This window comes from Octodon degus, unplaced genomic scaffold (assembly GCF_000260255.1).
Source record: "Octodon degus isolate 3935 unplaced genomic scaffold, OctDeg1.0 scaffold00268, whole genome shotgun sequence".
Classification (NCBI taxonomy): domain Eukaryota; kingdom Metazoa; phylum Chordata; class Mammalia; order Rodentia; family Octodontidae; genus Octodon; species Octodon degus.
In genome coordinates, this window is record NW_004524844.1 from 674,450 (window position 1) to 689,242 (window position 14,793).

The 14,793-nt window shown below is 56.4% G+C and overlaps 1 protein-coding gene across 1 annotated transcript in view; it reads right to left on the reverse strand.

Annotated features, from left to right (window-relative positions):
* The window catches only part of Myh14 (myosin heavy chain 14), a gene marked incomplete at its 5' end in the record, with an annotated part of 62,480 nt that extends 47,693 nt beyond the window's left edge, over positions 1 to 14,787 (reverse strand). Inside the window, 9 exons of the mRNA XM_023706678.1 lie at positions 3,216 to 3,356; positions 4,147 to 4,245; positions 5,750 to 5,813; positions 6,058 to 6,150; positions 7,177 to 7,200; positions 7,763 to 7,865; positions 7,970 to 7,997; positions 10,494 to 10,650; positions 14,575 to 14,787. Of these exons, the coding sequence (XP_023562446.1) occupies positions 3,216 to 3,356; positions 4,147 to 4,245; positions 5,750 to 5,813; positions 6,058 to 6,150; positions 7,177 to 7,200; positions 7,763 to 7,865; positions 7,970 to 7,997; positions 10,494 to 10,650; positions 14,575 to 14,787 (922 nt within the window). The remainder of the gene's footprint in view (positions 1 to 3,215; positions 3,357 to 4,146; positions 4,246 to 5,749; positions 5,814 to 6,057; positions 6,151 to 7,176; positions 7,201 to 7,762; positions 7,866 to 7,969; positions 7,998 to 10,493; positions 10,651 to 14,574) is intronic.
* Between the last annotated feature and the right edge of the window lie 6 nt (positions 14,788 to 14,793).

The following is a 14,793-nucleotide window of genomic DNA, read 5'->3' on the forward strand; positions in this document are numbered from 1 at the left end:
CCGCTGATGTAGGGCTATGACAGTCATTAGCACAGCATCCCTAAAACAGCCAAAGTCAGCTGAGACAAGACTGCACAGAGTCACGACCAAGTCTCCCTGGGCACGCTGCGGAAGCAGCCCCAGCACCTGCGCTCTTTGGCTTCTTCCGGTAGTAGGGATTGATCCGGGACCCTGTACACGAGGCTAGTGTGACATCACTGAGCTATACCCCAACCTTCCCTTCCCTCCCTCCCTTCCTTCTTCAGTACTCTGCTTGCGGACACGCTGGAAGTGTTCTGCAAGAACTCAAATCCATAAGCGCTTCCCTGACATGCGCAAGGGCCTGGGTTCAATCCCCGGTTCTGCGCGCGCGTGCACACACACACACACACACACACACACACACAGAACCCAAATCCCCAGTGATAGAGGGAGGAGGCAGGATGCACTCCACCACGGAAGAGGCTGAACAGCCACTTAGGACCACGTAGTGCGCCATCTCGCCGGCAAGAGAGGCCCAGCCGTGCAGTTCCCCGAGGGAAGGCAGATCTGGGGTTGCGGGGATGAGGGCTGGGGCCAGGTGACAGTGGGGTGTGAGGCACGTGCTGGGGCTCTGGGGATGTTCAGCAAGTGACTACATGCACTGGTAACTTCACAACGCCACGAATATATGAAAAGGGCCTGGGCCGGGGACATAGCTCAGCGGGATAAACGCCTGCCTGGCAAGCGTAGGGTCCTGGGTTAGATCTGCAGTACTACACACACAAAAAGGGGCCTAATTGTGCACTATAAACATGTACGTGTGTGTGTGTGTGCATGTGTAATATATATATATGGTATGATGTATAAATTATGTCTCAAATAAAGCTGCCTTTTGTATTTGCCCTTTTTTTTTTCTTTTTTCTTCAGTACTGGGGATTTAACCTAGAGCTTGAGCTATATCCTTGTTCTTTATCATTTATTTTTTTTTCTGTATTTTAGGGAAGGGTCTACAGGGTGTTCAAGATCTCACTACTAGATCGGACTCATAGTGATCCTCCTGTTCACAGCCTCTCAAGTGCTGGGATTACAGGTGTGCGCCACCATGCCCAGTCTCAACCGCTGTCTCAGCGAGCCCAGGGTCGGGGCCAGCATGGGAGGCCCAGGGATCGAACCTCCCGCGCCTGCTTGCAGGAGCTTTAATCCGCTTTAAAATAAAAAAACAAAACAACTTTTTTTTTTTTTAAAGATAAGTTTTTGCTAAGTCACTAAGTTACCCGGGCTGAGCTCAAATTTGCCATCCTCCTGCCTCGGCCTTCTGAGCGCTCAGAACACAGGCACGCATCACCACGCCCGCTTAGCTTCCCATTTTTCTCACTAGCATAGCTGAACATCAGATTGGAGGTTAGAGGACGCCTTCCTTTACACCAAAAATAAGCTTGTCCCTCTGTATCTCGGTTCTGTATCTGTACATCAACTGGTTTGGGATCGAGACTTAGGAAAAAGTTGGGCGGTCCTGAGCATGCGCAGCCCTTCCCCCACCCCCATCCCTAAGCAACCGGGCCACGGTGTGCGGAATGCCACCTTGCGTTTGGGGCTATAAATCACCTGGGGATGCTTTAGAGCACGCAGAGGGCTCGCGTGTCCCCTGCCAACACCACCCGTTTTATTTACAGGACCTGGGCACCCCTGGCTCTTGGCGCCCGGGGGTGGCAGGTACACTCAGCCGATCTCCTGCGCACCAGGGATGGCTGCCCTTCCCTCATCCTCCAAAATCTATCTGGAAGGAGAAGAGCTGGAACCAGGCGCAGAGGCTGGGGGCCCTGGCTCCTCAGCGTGACCGTCGGCCACATGCACTGTGTCTCTCAGATTTACTGCGAAATTTCTGTCTGTCAAATGCAAAAACCCAGGGGCCAATGAGACGGCTCAGTGGAATAAGCGCTTCCCTGGTAAGCGCAAGGGCCTGAGTTCAATCCCCGGTTCTGCAAAAAAAAAAAAAAAAAAAAAAAAAACCCGAGCTCCATCTGCACTCACCACACAGCAGGCAGTGGCAAGGGAGAACACAGGTGCAGGACCTGGGGCTGGGCTGGAAACCCCTCCCCCACACAGAGCTAGCTGGAGCCGGGCAGGGCTGCCGAGGATTACAGGACCCTGGTGCAAAGAGCCATGCCCATGACACGTGCCAGGAAGCTGCAGGAGCTGACCACAGCTCCGCACCTCCTGTGGTGCCAGAGCCAGTGCAGGTTATGACCCAGACTAGAGGTCACCCCGTGAGCCCCTGTGGATCACTCCCTGAGGCTTGGCTGAAAGACGCTGTCAGTGCAAAGCCCCCACATTCTGCCACCTCGAGGAGGACAGAGGTTGCTTTGTATCTGCTGCAGGCCAGTGCTTTAAAGCCCAACCCCAGGACTTCAGAATGGGACCTCGATAGAAATGGCTCTCGGTTGGTGTGATTAGGTAAGACCAGGTCTCAGGGGAAGTCCTTACTCCAGTACGAGCCTCCCCTTCCACAGTCCTGCCATATAGCCTGGCTGGGCTCAAGCTCCACATCCTCTTGCCTCAGCCTCCTCAGTGCTGGGATTACAGAAGTGACTTCCATATCTGACTCGGGGTCCAGAAGGACAGATAGCCTTGAGGTACTCGGACACACAAGGGGCACACAAAGGCAGATAGCAGCTAAGTCTTCCACATGCCAGGGGTGCCAGGGATCACCAGAAACCTCAAACCAGGCACGAGAAGGGGGAGAAGGGGGCAAGCTCTTCAAGAGGAGCCAGGCTTGTTCAACCCCTGGTCCCAGAGGTCTGGCGCCCCTGAGACAACCAATGTCTCTTTAGGACACTCAGATCCTGTGATTGTCACCAGTGCAAACAGACGCAAGTCTGAAACCAAATCATCACCAAACTGTCCTGTTCAGTAAAACGTGGGGCAGAGAGCCCCAGGGTGCTCACCATTCTCAGGATTTGAACCAATCACTGCAGAGCCAGGCCGAGGGCCTGGGTGCTCTGCAGCCACCTCCACACCCACATCTTTCATAGCCCTGAGGGGTCATCGTCCCCACCCTGCAGTGATGTTCCCAGCGCCTGTCCCCGCCTTCCTCACCCACTGTAAATCTCAATCCCTCAAACACAATACTTTCTGGATACTGTTCCCCAGGACAGGGACATTGGCCGCCTCCTTCCCACCCCCAGCCCAGCACTCAGTAGTGGCCTCAGCAGGCGGTCCAAGGCCCCTACGACCCTCACGCGGCGCCCACTCACAGGTGATCTCCTCCGGGGTGAAGCCCAACACCCGCAGGGACTCCAGCGTCTCCTGGAACAGCTCCCGCTCCTGGCTGGGGGTGGACGCAGGCCCATTGGTCAGGAAGCGGTAGTGGGAGGAAGGCTCCAGGAGGAGGTCGGCTGAGGGAAGGGGCGGGCTAAGGTCAGGCCAGCTGCGGACTCAGACCCCCACAGTGACCCAGAAAGAGTCCCTTCTACCACCCAGTGGGTGGTGGCCTTCTCATCCAGGTCACCAGGGGTCAGCACCAGGGGACACGTGTTTTGGGTTTTGTTTTTTCTTGCAGGCCTAGGGATGGAACCCACAGCCTTTGCACGGAGCTACATCCCCAGCTCTCTTCTTTTTTGAGACAGGGTTGCTCAGGCTGGGCTCACATTTGAGACCCTGCTGCCTCAGCCTCCCAGAGTGCTGGGATCACAGCTACGCACCATGATGCCCAGCTGACCTGTGCTTCCAAAGGCCACTGAGAGTGAGCATCTGAGTGACAAGTGGCCCATGGCAATAGGAAGCAAAAGAAGAATCAAGCTTCAGGGGAGAAGGAGCCAGAAAAGGAAAGAGTCGCAGGGTAGTGGCGAGGCTGTGAACGATAGTGAGGGGCATCTCTCTGGGCAGCCAGGGGGCAAAAGGGGCAGGAGCCGGAGCTGAAGTGGCTGCAGGCAGGAGTCGAGGTGCAGGACGGGGCCGAAGGGCAGCACACACCGGGGTCATCGGCATCAGGAGGCGGCGAGAACCATTCGGAGCGAGCAGAAGGTGCAGGAAGAGGAGGTCAGAAGCGAGAGCAGCGGGGCCAGGACAGCGTGGGGGCGAGGCCGGGACAGAGCTGGAAGCAGAGGGCAGCGGAGGCCTCGGGCCGCCCTCCTGCCAATCTTCCCCCCTCCCCGGGGGTGCCTCGGGGCTGGCCAGGACGCTGACCTCTGAGCTGCTCCCCTGCGCCCCCCAGCAGCTGGTAGAAGATGTGGAAGCTGCACTCGTCCTTGGCCTGGCGGATGGCGCGCGACTTCTCCAGCAGGTCTACAGGTGAGTCAAGGCGCATGAGCACGCAAGGGCCCCCCCCCACCCCGCCCTCTCAGACGCCAGCCACGCTGGGGACACTGTGAGCTGGCTGCTTGGGTTACACAGGGGGACCCAAGGAGGAAGGGTCCAAGAAAGAGTGGCAGGAGGGGTGCACCCCTGAGCCTCAGTTTCCTTCCCTGTTCACTAGGGCAACGGCAGCATCCACCTCAGTCACGGAGGGCTGGGGGCCACAGTGACACACCCAGGGTGCTGGGATGGTGCCTGCCCAGCCCCATCGCTGGTGCTGACACTGGTACAGCGCAGGCATGAGAGCCCTCAGGTTGGCCACCAAGCCCCACCCCATCAATGGCTGGGAGACAGGTGCCAGCAGGACGGTGCACAGCCCAGGGGGTGGAGGCAAGAGGCCTGGGCAGCAGGGATGTGGTGCCCCAGCTCTTTCTGACTTGAGTGGCCTTCAGAGAAACTCTTCCCTGGCTGACAGGGATGTGCTTGAGATTACCGACAGTTAACATCACGACTAGCAGCTGCTAACCACTAATAGTACCAACACCCAGGAATGTCGCTTGTCTATGTCAGCCCCTAGCTGTGGCCACCGTGGCTTATTCTGCAGCACATAATGGAGAGGCTCACACAGCCCCCCGAGCGCTCATGGCAGCTTCTACATTCCTCTTCCTTCTGTAGAGGAAGAAGCTCAGGCAGAAGGCCAAGTCTGGTGCCAAAAGTCTCAAAGTTGCAGAGCTGGGACTCGAACCCATGCCTCAATGTTTCCTGGCTGGACCTTTTTAATTCCTCTGCTGGTGTCTCACTCTATGAATGACTTTGATTTTTTTTTTTTTTCCTGATACCGGGGATTGAACTCAGGACCCTGCGCTTGCCAGCCAAGTGCTTATTCTACTGAGCTATCTCCCTGGCGCCTATGAATGACTTTGAAAGTCCAGTGCTGTGGCACAGGCCCAGTGACACAGCCACCTGAGGCCATTCCTGAGAGGCCTGGCTCGCTTCAGGGCACCTGGCTGCTGCCCCTCCCGGGGCCCTGTCTCGCCCCACCTACATCGTTTACAGCTAGATCACAGCCTCTAGCGTGACAGGCCCAGTCTCCGGCTTCTACTAAGTCCCTAAAAACGGCGGTTCTGGGGACCCTGAGCCAGCACCTCATGTCAAGACAGCGAGACCTTTAATTTTGTTTGTCACTTTGAGACAGGGTCTCACTATGCAGCTCAGGCTGGCCTTGAGCTCACTTTGTAGCCCAGGCTGGTCTCGAACTCACAATGATCTTCCTGCCTCAGCCTCCCGAGTGCTGGGATTACAGGTGTGCGCCACCATGCCCAGTTGAGGCCTTTTCACCACAGTGGCAGTGCTGTCCCCATCCCAGTGTGGGAGACGCTGTATGAGGCACCAGCACCCAGCCCACGGCTGTTTCCTGGAAGCATCGGGCACAAAGGGCCACCTCCTCCCTGTCCCCCTCCCGGGTCCCATGGCCCCTCAGGCTGTGAGAGGATACACGTCTCAATGTTGGCTCCCACGATGTACCCAGCAACATCAAAGTTGATGCGGATGAATTTGCCCTGGAGGGGGACACGGGAGCTTCAGCTCAGAACCTGAACCCAGAGCCTGCAGCCCCCGACACCCCAAGGCCGGTGGCCGGAGGCCTTTGACAGCCTTCCCTGTGGCTGCAACCCACACCCCACGGAGAGTCCCAGCAAGGGGTCTCTGAAAATTCCACGGTCCAGGCCCCGCCTCCTCCCTCTGGCCTGTCCCCCCAACCCTTCCCCACATCACTGACATTGGCCACTTGTCCCCAGCACTCACAAAGCGGGAGGAGTTGTCGTTCTTCACCGTCTTGGCGTTGCCGAAGGCCTCTAGGACTGGGTTGGCCTGCAGAAGCTGTCGCTCTAGCTCCCCCTGCCGGGCGTGGGAGACAAGGGCAGGTGAGAACCCGCCGTCCTGGGCCCGGCCCAGCCGCCTGTGAAGGGCCTTTGTACGCTGGGCAGCGGGGCTGGTCCACATCCGGGTCCTGCCCATCCATCTATTGTCAGGGAACCAGGAAAGGCTCCAAGCATAATGGTGAGTGGAAACCAAACACAAAACAAGCTGCACAACAGTCCCTACAGTGTGTTCTCGTGAACAAAAACTAGAGAAAAAAGCACCACAAAACAAGACTCTTATTTTCACATGGAAGAAGGCCTTGAAGGATACATTCCAAACTGCCAGCAGCACAAGGCGCCTATGAAAGGGGACTGAGGAAAGGGGGCGTCACTTTATCTGATTTTGTTGTTGTTACATGCATATGTAATCTTGTATTATTGTGAAAACAACCCCCCCCACTTAAAAAAACAAACAAACAAAAAACAGGTCCTTGTTCTGTAGTTGAGGATGGTCTTGAACTCACTATATAGCCTAAACTGGCCTTGAACTCATGGCAATCCTCCTGTCTCAGCCTCCCAAGTGCTGGGATTACAGGTGTGCACCACACCTGGTTTTAAAATCTTAAATAAAAAGTATGTCACACCATCCCGCTCATATAGATAAATGGGGCATAACTGCAAGGCAGGAAGCACTGGACTTCCCTTCACCCCTATCAGTGTCTGAGCCAGGTACATAGTAGGTGCTCAATAAACACCAGCAGCCCAAAGCTTCCTCTTCCCAGACTACACTGTGGTTGTGCTGGGTGGCTTTGTGGAAGGAAAGAACACATGCAAGGTGAGAGGCGTGTGGCTTGGCACATGGAAAGGGCCAAACGTGGGCTTCCCCCAAGCTCACCCAGGGGCTGTATGCACACAGTAGGGCTTCACCACACGGCAGCACAACTGTGGTGTGCACACAGCAGAACCATCACTGGGGCTGTGGGGGTCCCTGGCTGTTTTCTCCCAAAGGCTGCATGGCCAGGGGCAGCAAAATGGGGGGACGGGGGGACTCCCTGCTACTCACATAAGACATGGTGCTGGTGGAGGCCTGAGGACGTCACAGGACACGAGACAGGGACCGGACACAGCACATGGAACATGGACAGATACACAGTGAACGGGCAGCCCTGGCAGGCCAGGGTCGAGGGTGAGGGACTGGGGACCGGGAGGTCTGGGGACCACAGACACGAGGCCTGCGGTACCCCTTCCTGGTAGTGCGACCCTGCAGAGTCACCTGGTAGTACTTGGTGTTTCCTCGTCACCTGGGGCAGGGAACAGTGACCCTTCCACATGGCTAAATGAGCTCAGAGGGGGGCACACTGGAAGCAGTACAGACAAACCCACGACCAGGGCCATGGGAAAGGGGGCTTCTGCGGGGTGCTGGGCACTGTTTCAGACCCAGTGAGGCCAAGAACTGACTGGTGCATGGCCTCTCTCTGGCACCTGCCCCGGCTTCCAGTGAGGCCCCCAGGAGGCTCTTGGGCAGCCAAGGTAGAGGATGGCGAGAGAGACAGAGAGACAGGGACAGGGACAGAGATAGAGAGAGACAGGAGCCCAGGGTGGGGGGCACTGCTGGTGGCTGGTCCAGGGTGGCTCAGGCGGGTGCTTACGGGGACGCCGGGCTCCTTCCTGCCCTTTGGTGATGACGCCACATGTGCCAGGTACTGGATGACCTTCTTGGTGTTTTCTGTCTTGCCGGCTCCAGACTCCCCACTGTGGGGGCCAGGGGGACAGTCTGGTGAGCCTGGGGGTCACTGCCCTGCCCTCCAAGCAGAGCTTGGACCCCTCCATCTCCAGGAAGCCCCCGGATGACTCACGTGCAGAGGATGGACTGATCCTCACGGTCTGTGGGGACAAAAAAGGGGCCATGTCACTTGGGGGTCTCTCTCATACTTTTCAGAGTCATTCCCAGGGGGCAGGACAAAACTGCCTGGGTTCTAACACCTCTTCCCTCCCCAACAAATGCTCTGTTTGTTGTGCAGCTGAGAAAGCCGCTGTCTCTCTCTGATTCCTCGTCTATCAAACGGAGAAGACAGACTACAGTGAAACAGAACAGCACTCATCCAACAGCCTCCATCCAGGCCCCGCTGTGTACCTTCATCCAGGTGCCAACATGTCAGACATGGAGGTCAGGGACACCAGAATTCAGTCTCAGATCCAAGACATTGCCCCAGCACCCAGCTAGGACTGCGCCCCGTTCCAGAGCACACTGACCCCTTACGTAGCACCAGGTGCCTGGAGCGTATAGTCAGTCCAGTCTGCTTCACTCTCAGAAACTAACATAGAGACCCGCTGGCTCCTGATGTCCACAGAGCCAGGACAGAGAGGCACCAGGGTCACAGGAGTGACTTTGGGGATGGGGCAGCAAGCTTCCCAAAGAGGAGGGCATTTCTCACAGGGAGGGGCACATCAGCAGAGGTCAAAGGGCAAAGGGCAAAGGACAGAGGCCAAAGGTGAACTGTGTCCCAGAGGCAGAATCTGAGAGACAGAGGAGGTGGGGCTGGGTGGGACAGATGGGCTTGGGAGCCAGGGAAAGGGGGGCTCTGGGTAATTTTAAACATGGGAATAAGGCTATGTGTGATACAAACATCCATGAACCCAGCACTCAGGAGGCTGAGGTAAGAGGATGGCTAGGAGTTCAAGGCCAGCACGTGCTGCATAGAGACCCCAACTCAAAGCCCCCAAGCCAACACACGTAGGGAACAATGCCCAACAGAGAATAAGAAGATAACATACAGCACCGCCCAAAGGGCACTGCGTTCAAATCCCACCCAGCTACCCCCACCAGGATGACCATGGGCAAAGGCTGCCCCCACCAAGGCCTGGTCTCCCCGCTCAGAAATGAGAGAACCTATTTCCTGGGGCTGCCGAGGGGCTCAGTGATGGAGTCCTGAAAAGCCGAGGGATAGGCCATGAAGGTAGATGGGCCACTGTGTTTGTTGGGGACATCCATGGTGCCTCAGGGACACACATAAAAGAGGACAGGTGGGACAGAACAGCAGAGGGATACAGGGGACCCCAGATACCACTGCACAGCCAAAGGGACAGCAGGACACAGGGCCGTCCCCAGGTCGGCCAAGTACTGGCCACACAAGAGGCTAACAAGCCTCAAAGGATGGCATCAATCCCATCTGCACTCAGTAGGCTGAGGCAGGAAGATCTCCTGTGAGTTCAAGGCCAGCCTGGGCTGTGTACTGAGACCCTATTTCAAAATGTATTTATTTATTTATTTATTTATTTATTTATTTATTTTTGTATTTTAGGGAAGGGCCTACAGGGTGTTCAGGGTCTCACTACTTGATCATACTTGTAGTGATCCTCCTGTTTACAGCCTGCCAAGAGCTGGGATGACAGGTATGCGCCACCATGCCCAGTCTCAATGGCTGTCTCAGAGTGCCCCAGGGGTGGGGCCGGCACAGCAGGCCCAGGGATCAAACCCCTGTCCCCTGTGCCTGCTTGCAGGTGCTTTAATCTGCTGAGCTATTTGGCTGGTCCTGTTTCAAAATGTAAAAAGTATTCAAACAGAGAAAAAAGTGGAAAATCTCAAACAGGTGGAGACTGGTGGATCTAGGAGGAATCTCACAAGAAACAAATCTGTTGGGGCTGGTGAGATGGCTCAGTGGTCTAAAGCACCTACTTAGAACAAGCTTAGCAAAGCACAGGGACCGCGGTTCAATCCCCCAGCACCACATGCCAGCCAGCCCCACCCCCTGGTGGGCTGAGCTGGCCACACACACACGCCCACCCACACACCCCCACACACATAAATAAATAAAATAAAATAAAAAAGAAACAAATCTGTGCTGGGCAGAGGAGGGCCGGGCCTCACAACCGTCTTTATCTATTCCTAAGATACCATAATACAAAGCGCAGTCTGATAATAGCGAGGCATCACCATGAAAATAAACACAGAGCCAACAGAACCAGACAGGGTGACCTTTCACCACCTGTAAACTTCTAAAGCAAATGTAATACATCATCCGGCAGGACACTCGGGACACACGCGCTGCGCATCGGACAGGACAGGGCTTCTCAAGTGATCTAAGCTCCTTAGATGGACGCCCTTGTGCAGTACGCAACCTGAGCCACTGTACACCGAGGCCTAGGCTGCCTCTGAAGGACTGCGTTTCACCCCAGGACACTGTAGGTCACGTCTAAAATTCAATAATAAATGTTGCCTGAATGAATGGCCTAGGAATTCTTGTCCCTAGGGAAAGTGACACCACCTGAGGAGCAGGTGTGAGGGGGAAGGGCGTGGTGATGACCTGCAGCAGCCCATCCACACCCCCAGAGACCCTCACTGAAACACACAGCCTGTGCTCCAGCCGCACCCCAACTCACCTTGGAGCATGCTCCTGTAGGCCCCCTCTGTCACCGCGTACACGTGGGGTGGCACCTCGTGGCGCTTCTTACCCCGGTACATCTCCACAATGGCCTCTGTGTAGATGGGGAGCTGCTTGTAGGGGTTGATGACCACACAGAACAGGCCAGAGTAGGTCTACACAGGGCGAGAGGGAAGGCAGCCTCAGTACAGGGCCCAGGGCAGCTGGGCAGGTTGCACGCTGCACAAGGTCGGTGTGCACCGAGGCCGTGTAGACGGGAAAGATGAAGATTCGTGGGGGGAGGGGAGACAGAGAGAGAGACAGACAGACAGACAGAGACGGTGAGAGAGACAGACAGAGACAGAGAGAGACAGAGAGAAAGAGACAGACAGACAGACAGACAGAGATAAAGAGACAGGCAGAGACAGAGAGACAAACAGAGACAGAGAAAGACAGAGAGATACAGACAGAGACAGAGACAGACAGACAGACAGAGACAGAGCCAGAGAGAACGTGGCCTCTGCAGCTGCCAGACAGGGTCAGCGATCTCTGTAGTCCCTGAAAAACAGAAGGGTGGGCCACCCAAGGTGGGTCCAACCTCTCAGGTTCAGCAAGGCCATGGAGAACTGCACAGGCTGAGTGGTCTCCAGCCCTGGGGGCAGAGGGGTGACTGTGACATTTTGCCTTGACAGCGCTCAGGGTGTGTATGTGGCACTTGTGGCCTCTGGCATGACAAAGACATCACGCCCAGATCTGTGGTCCCCCATGACCCTGGAGTCACAGGTCCTGCTGAGATGACCCTCTGGCCCTGCGCTCTCTTCAGTCAGAGAGGATGCTGGCTGGCCTCAGGGTGCGGGCCAGGCCTTGGGCCTGAGCGCAGCTCTCTTGCTTTCAGACGCTGGCTGGCATCTGAGTCATCAGAGCCCAGGCTAGACTTGAACTTTCTATCTTCCTGCCTCAGCCTCAGGGCTGGGATTGCAGTGGGGGAGCGGCTGGTCACCTGGCTGGCAGGCTTTGTGACTCCCAGACAGCTGGGGATCAGGCTTGGGCGGGGCAGGGCGACGGGGATGCCACCCCCAGCCTGGGAGGGCCATGGGCTGTGGTGGCAGGAGCTGCACAACCGGTTTGCTGGGTGTTGCCCCGGCCTGGGAGCTGCTCCCTCCAGAGCCGGGCGCCCTCCAGGGCGGGGTGACCAGGCCGCATTCCCTGGGAGGGTATTTCATTCGGCTGGCGCCTGGCCCCCTCTCCAGGCTGGCAGGGAGCCCCCCACGCCACCCTCCTGCCAGCCGCACCCCATTCCCAGGGCGACACCAGGGATGGAAATCGGAGCTGGCCAGCGAGACTAGGGCCAGGGGAGAGGGTTGGCGATGTCCCTGTCACAGGGTATGGCCCGGGGCTGGCCCGCACTTTTGGGGACCCACTCCTCAGCCAGCGGCTCTCCCCAGGCTGGATTCCTCCAGGAGACCCAGGAGACCAGAGCCTCATCACAAAGGCCCGGGATTAAGGGAGGCTGTGAGGCAAGAAGCGGCCTGCGGCTGCAGACTCCACCAAGGCGCTCACGTTACCGCTGGCAGCCAGGCCCTCCCAGCCCCGGGTTCTGAGCAGGCACCTGATGCGGCCTTTTCCAGGTGTGCATAACTCTGCATACAAGGTTTGCTCTCTTTCTGCCTCATTTTCCCCACCTGGCCCCACCCCACCTTATGCATTTCAGTGAGGAGACTGAGACCCTCAGCACCTGAAGGTCAAACAGGTTCCCAGCTGAAGAAAATGGGTGTCTGGAGCCCCGGGCACCCCACTTCCCATGGAGCAACACTGATTTCCCTACCACCAGTTATCAGCCAACAAATACGCGTTAAACATGGGTCCTAAGAAAGCAAGGCTGGGGCTGGGGAGATGGCTCAGTGGAATAAGCACTTCCCTGGCAGGCACAAGGGCCTCAGTTCAATCCCCGGTTCAAAAAAGAAAGAAATAAAGAAAGAAAGCAGGGCCAAGCTGCAGTCCCACCCTGACACTTCGCAGCTGAGCTCACTGAGCAAGCAATCTTTCTGAGTCTCACTGTCCTCATCTTTGGGGACAGGAGTAGTGCTAGATGGTGGCCAGGACCCATTGGTGCCAGGCAAGCCGACCCGGGTCCAAATTGAGCTGAGCCAGTTCTTATTTTGGGGCTTATCCAAGGCCTGTCTTTCCTCCTGCTTCAGCCTCCCGAATGCCACGATCACAGGTGTGTGCCACCACCTGTCCCCTTTCTGAAGATCTGATGCTTCACATGACAGCAGACACTTCACAAGGTGGCTGGGAGGGTGCAGAGTATTTCTTTAACCGGACTTGGTGGTGTGCACCTGTAATCCCAGCACTCTGGGAGGCTGAGGGAGGAGGATTGAAAATTAAGGGTCCTGACTGGATAATTTAGGGATTAGCAAGTGTCTCAATAAAAAAGAGCTGGCGATGTAGTTCAGTATGAAGGCTCTGGGTTCGATCCAGACAAAACAAACAGCAGGCAATGGTATGCGCATGCTTGGGGTGTCACTCCCGGCCTTCCCCTGGGCTTTGCTGAGGTCCAGGGCAGTGGATGGGGCAAAAGAATGAGAGGCTAGAAGGGCCCACAGAGGGCGCCCAGCCTCGATCCAAACTCACATCCACTGCCACAGGTGCACCCAGGGCCCAAGCGAGGCTGCTCTGGTGGAGCCTTGGACCTCCTCACAGTGCCTGGCTGTGTCCTCCGGCAGCCACCTCCACAGCCATCAGCTGCAGTGTCCGGAGCAGGGCTGGGCCCCCCGCTGGGCTCCCTCCAGGGCGAGGCCTTGTGATGCCCGGCCACTTGACATTCCTGCGTCAGACGGGATCAACAGTCCCGGCTGGGCAGAGCCGAGGACATGCACGCTGGGGACAGCGTCCGGCACAGGGTAAGTGCTCAATAAATATTTGCCAGCTGCCCGTTCTGCCTGGTTTGCACCACTGTCGCCGACATTCCTGTCCATCTCTCTAATCCTGTTTGTTCTGTTCATGGCGTTTATCACCGTTGGTGCCCACAAGAGTTGCCCTGGAAGCTTATTAAAGGAAGGAAAAAACTAATGCCTGCGCCACACCCCTGTGGAACCGACTCCAGGCCGGCGTGGCATCTCTGAAGAATTCTCCAGGTGGGACAGCAGCAGTCTGCCCAGTGTGAAGACACTGCTGTGACAGGCAGGGGCAGACGGGCCAGCTGGGCCACCTCACAGCGTCTGTCCCATGTACTCCTGCGGTGGCACCTGGAGGCCTCGGGTCTGCCTTATCTGTGTGGGTGACTCTGCTCAAGGAATTTGACCCACCTGTGCCTCACTTTCCCTATCTGTAGAATGGAGACCAGACGCTTTCTAATTGCGAAAAGTTATTAAGATAATGTTATTGGGGGCGGATACCGGGAATCGAACTCAAGACCTCATGTTTGCCAGGCAGGCTCTGCGCCACTGAGCTCTAGCCCTGGTTCTCAGAGACAGTGTATTTTTAAAAGCGTAGAAGAAGCCAGGCATGGTGGTGCACACCTGTAATCCCTGCTCTCAGGAAGCTGAGGCAGGAAGAGCACAGTGAGACTGAGCTTAGCGTGGGTTATGTAGTGAGTTTAAGGCCAGCTCAACTACATAGCAAGACCTTGTCTCAATAATTAATAAATAAATGCGTACATACATAGGTCAAATAAAGGGTTTAGAAGAATACTTCATCGATGCTTAATAAATGCTAATCTTTATTGTGTTTTGCACTTTCTAATCTTTAGCCTTAGTTGTCTCATGTAAAATGAGGGTAATAACAGACTATACCCTGCCTAAGGGAGAGGATATGAGTTAACGGGAGTGTGGAGCTTTCTGTCCTCATGGGTTCCTGTCAGTTCTGCACACCTGTAACCCCAGCACTCTGGGAGGCTGAGGCAGGAGGATTCCAGATTTGAATCTAGCCCAGACCATGGGTGACTTAGTGAGACCCTGTCTCAGAGCTTAAAAATTCAAAAAATGGCTGGGGACGCAGCTCAGTGCAAAGGCCCTGGGTCCAATCCCCAGTACTGGACAGATAATAAAGGTCTCAAGGCAGGGCATGGACATCTCGCCCCCTGCCCGGGGGCCACTCACATAGATGAGGCCGGAGTAGTAGCGCTCGCGGAGGTTGTGCAGCACGGAGGCCTCATTCAAGCAGGTGAGCTCCGCCATGTCCTCGGCCTTGCTGAACTTGGGCGGGTTCATGCGCTGGACCTGGTCCCGAGGCAGCCGCAGCCGCCGCCCGCTCTCGGCCAGCTCCACCTCGGCCTCCTCTTCGCCCTCATCGCGCAGGGCGGCCGCCTCGAACCCGTG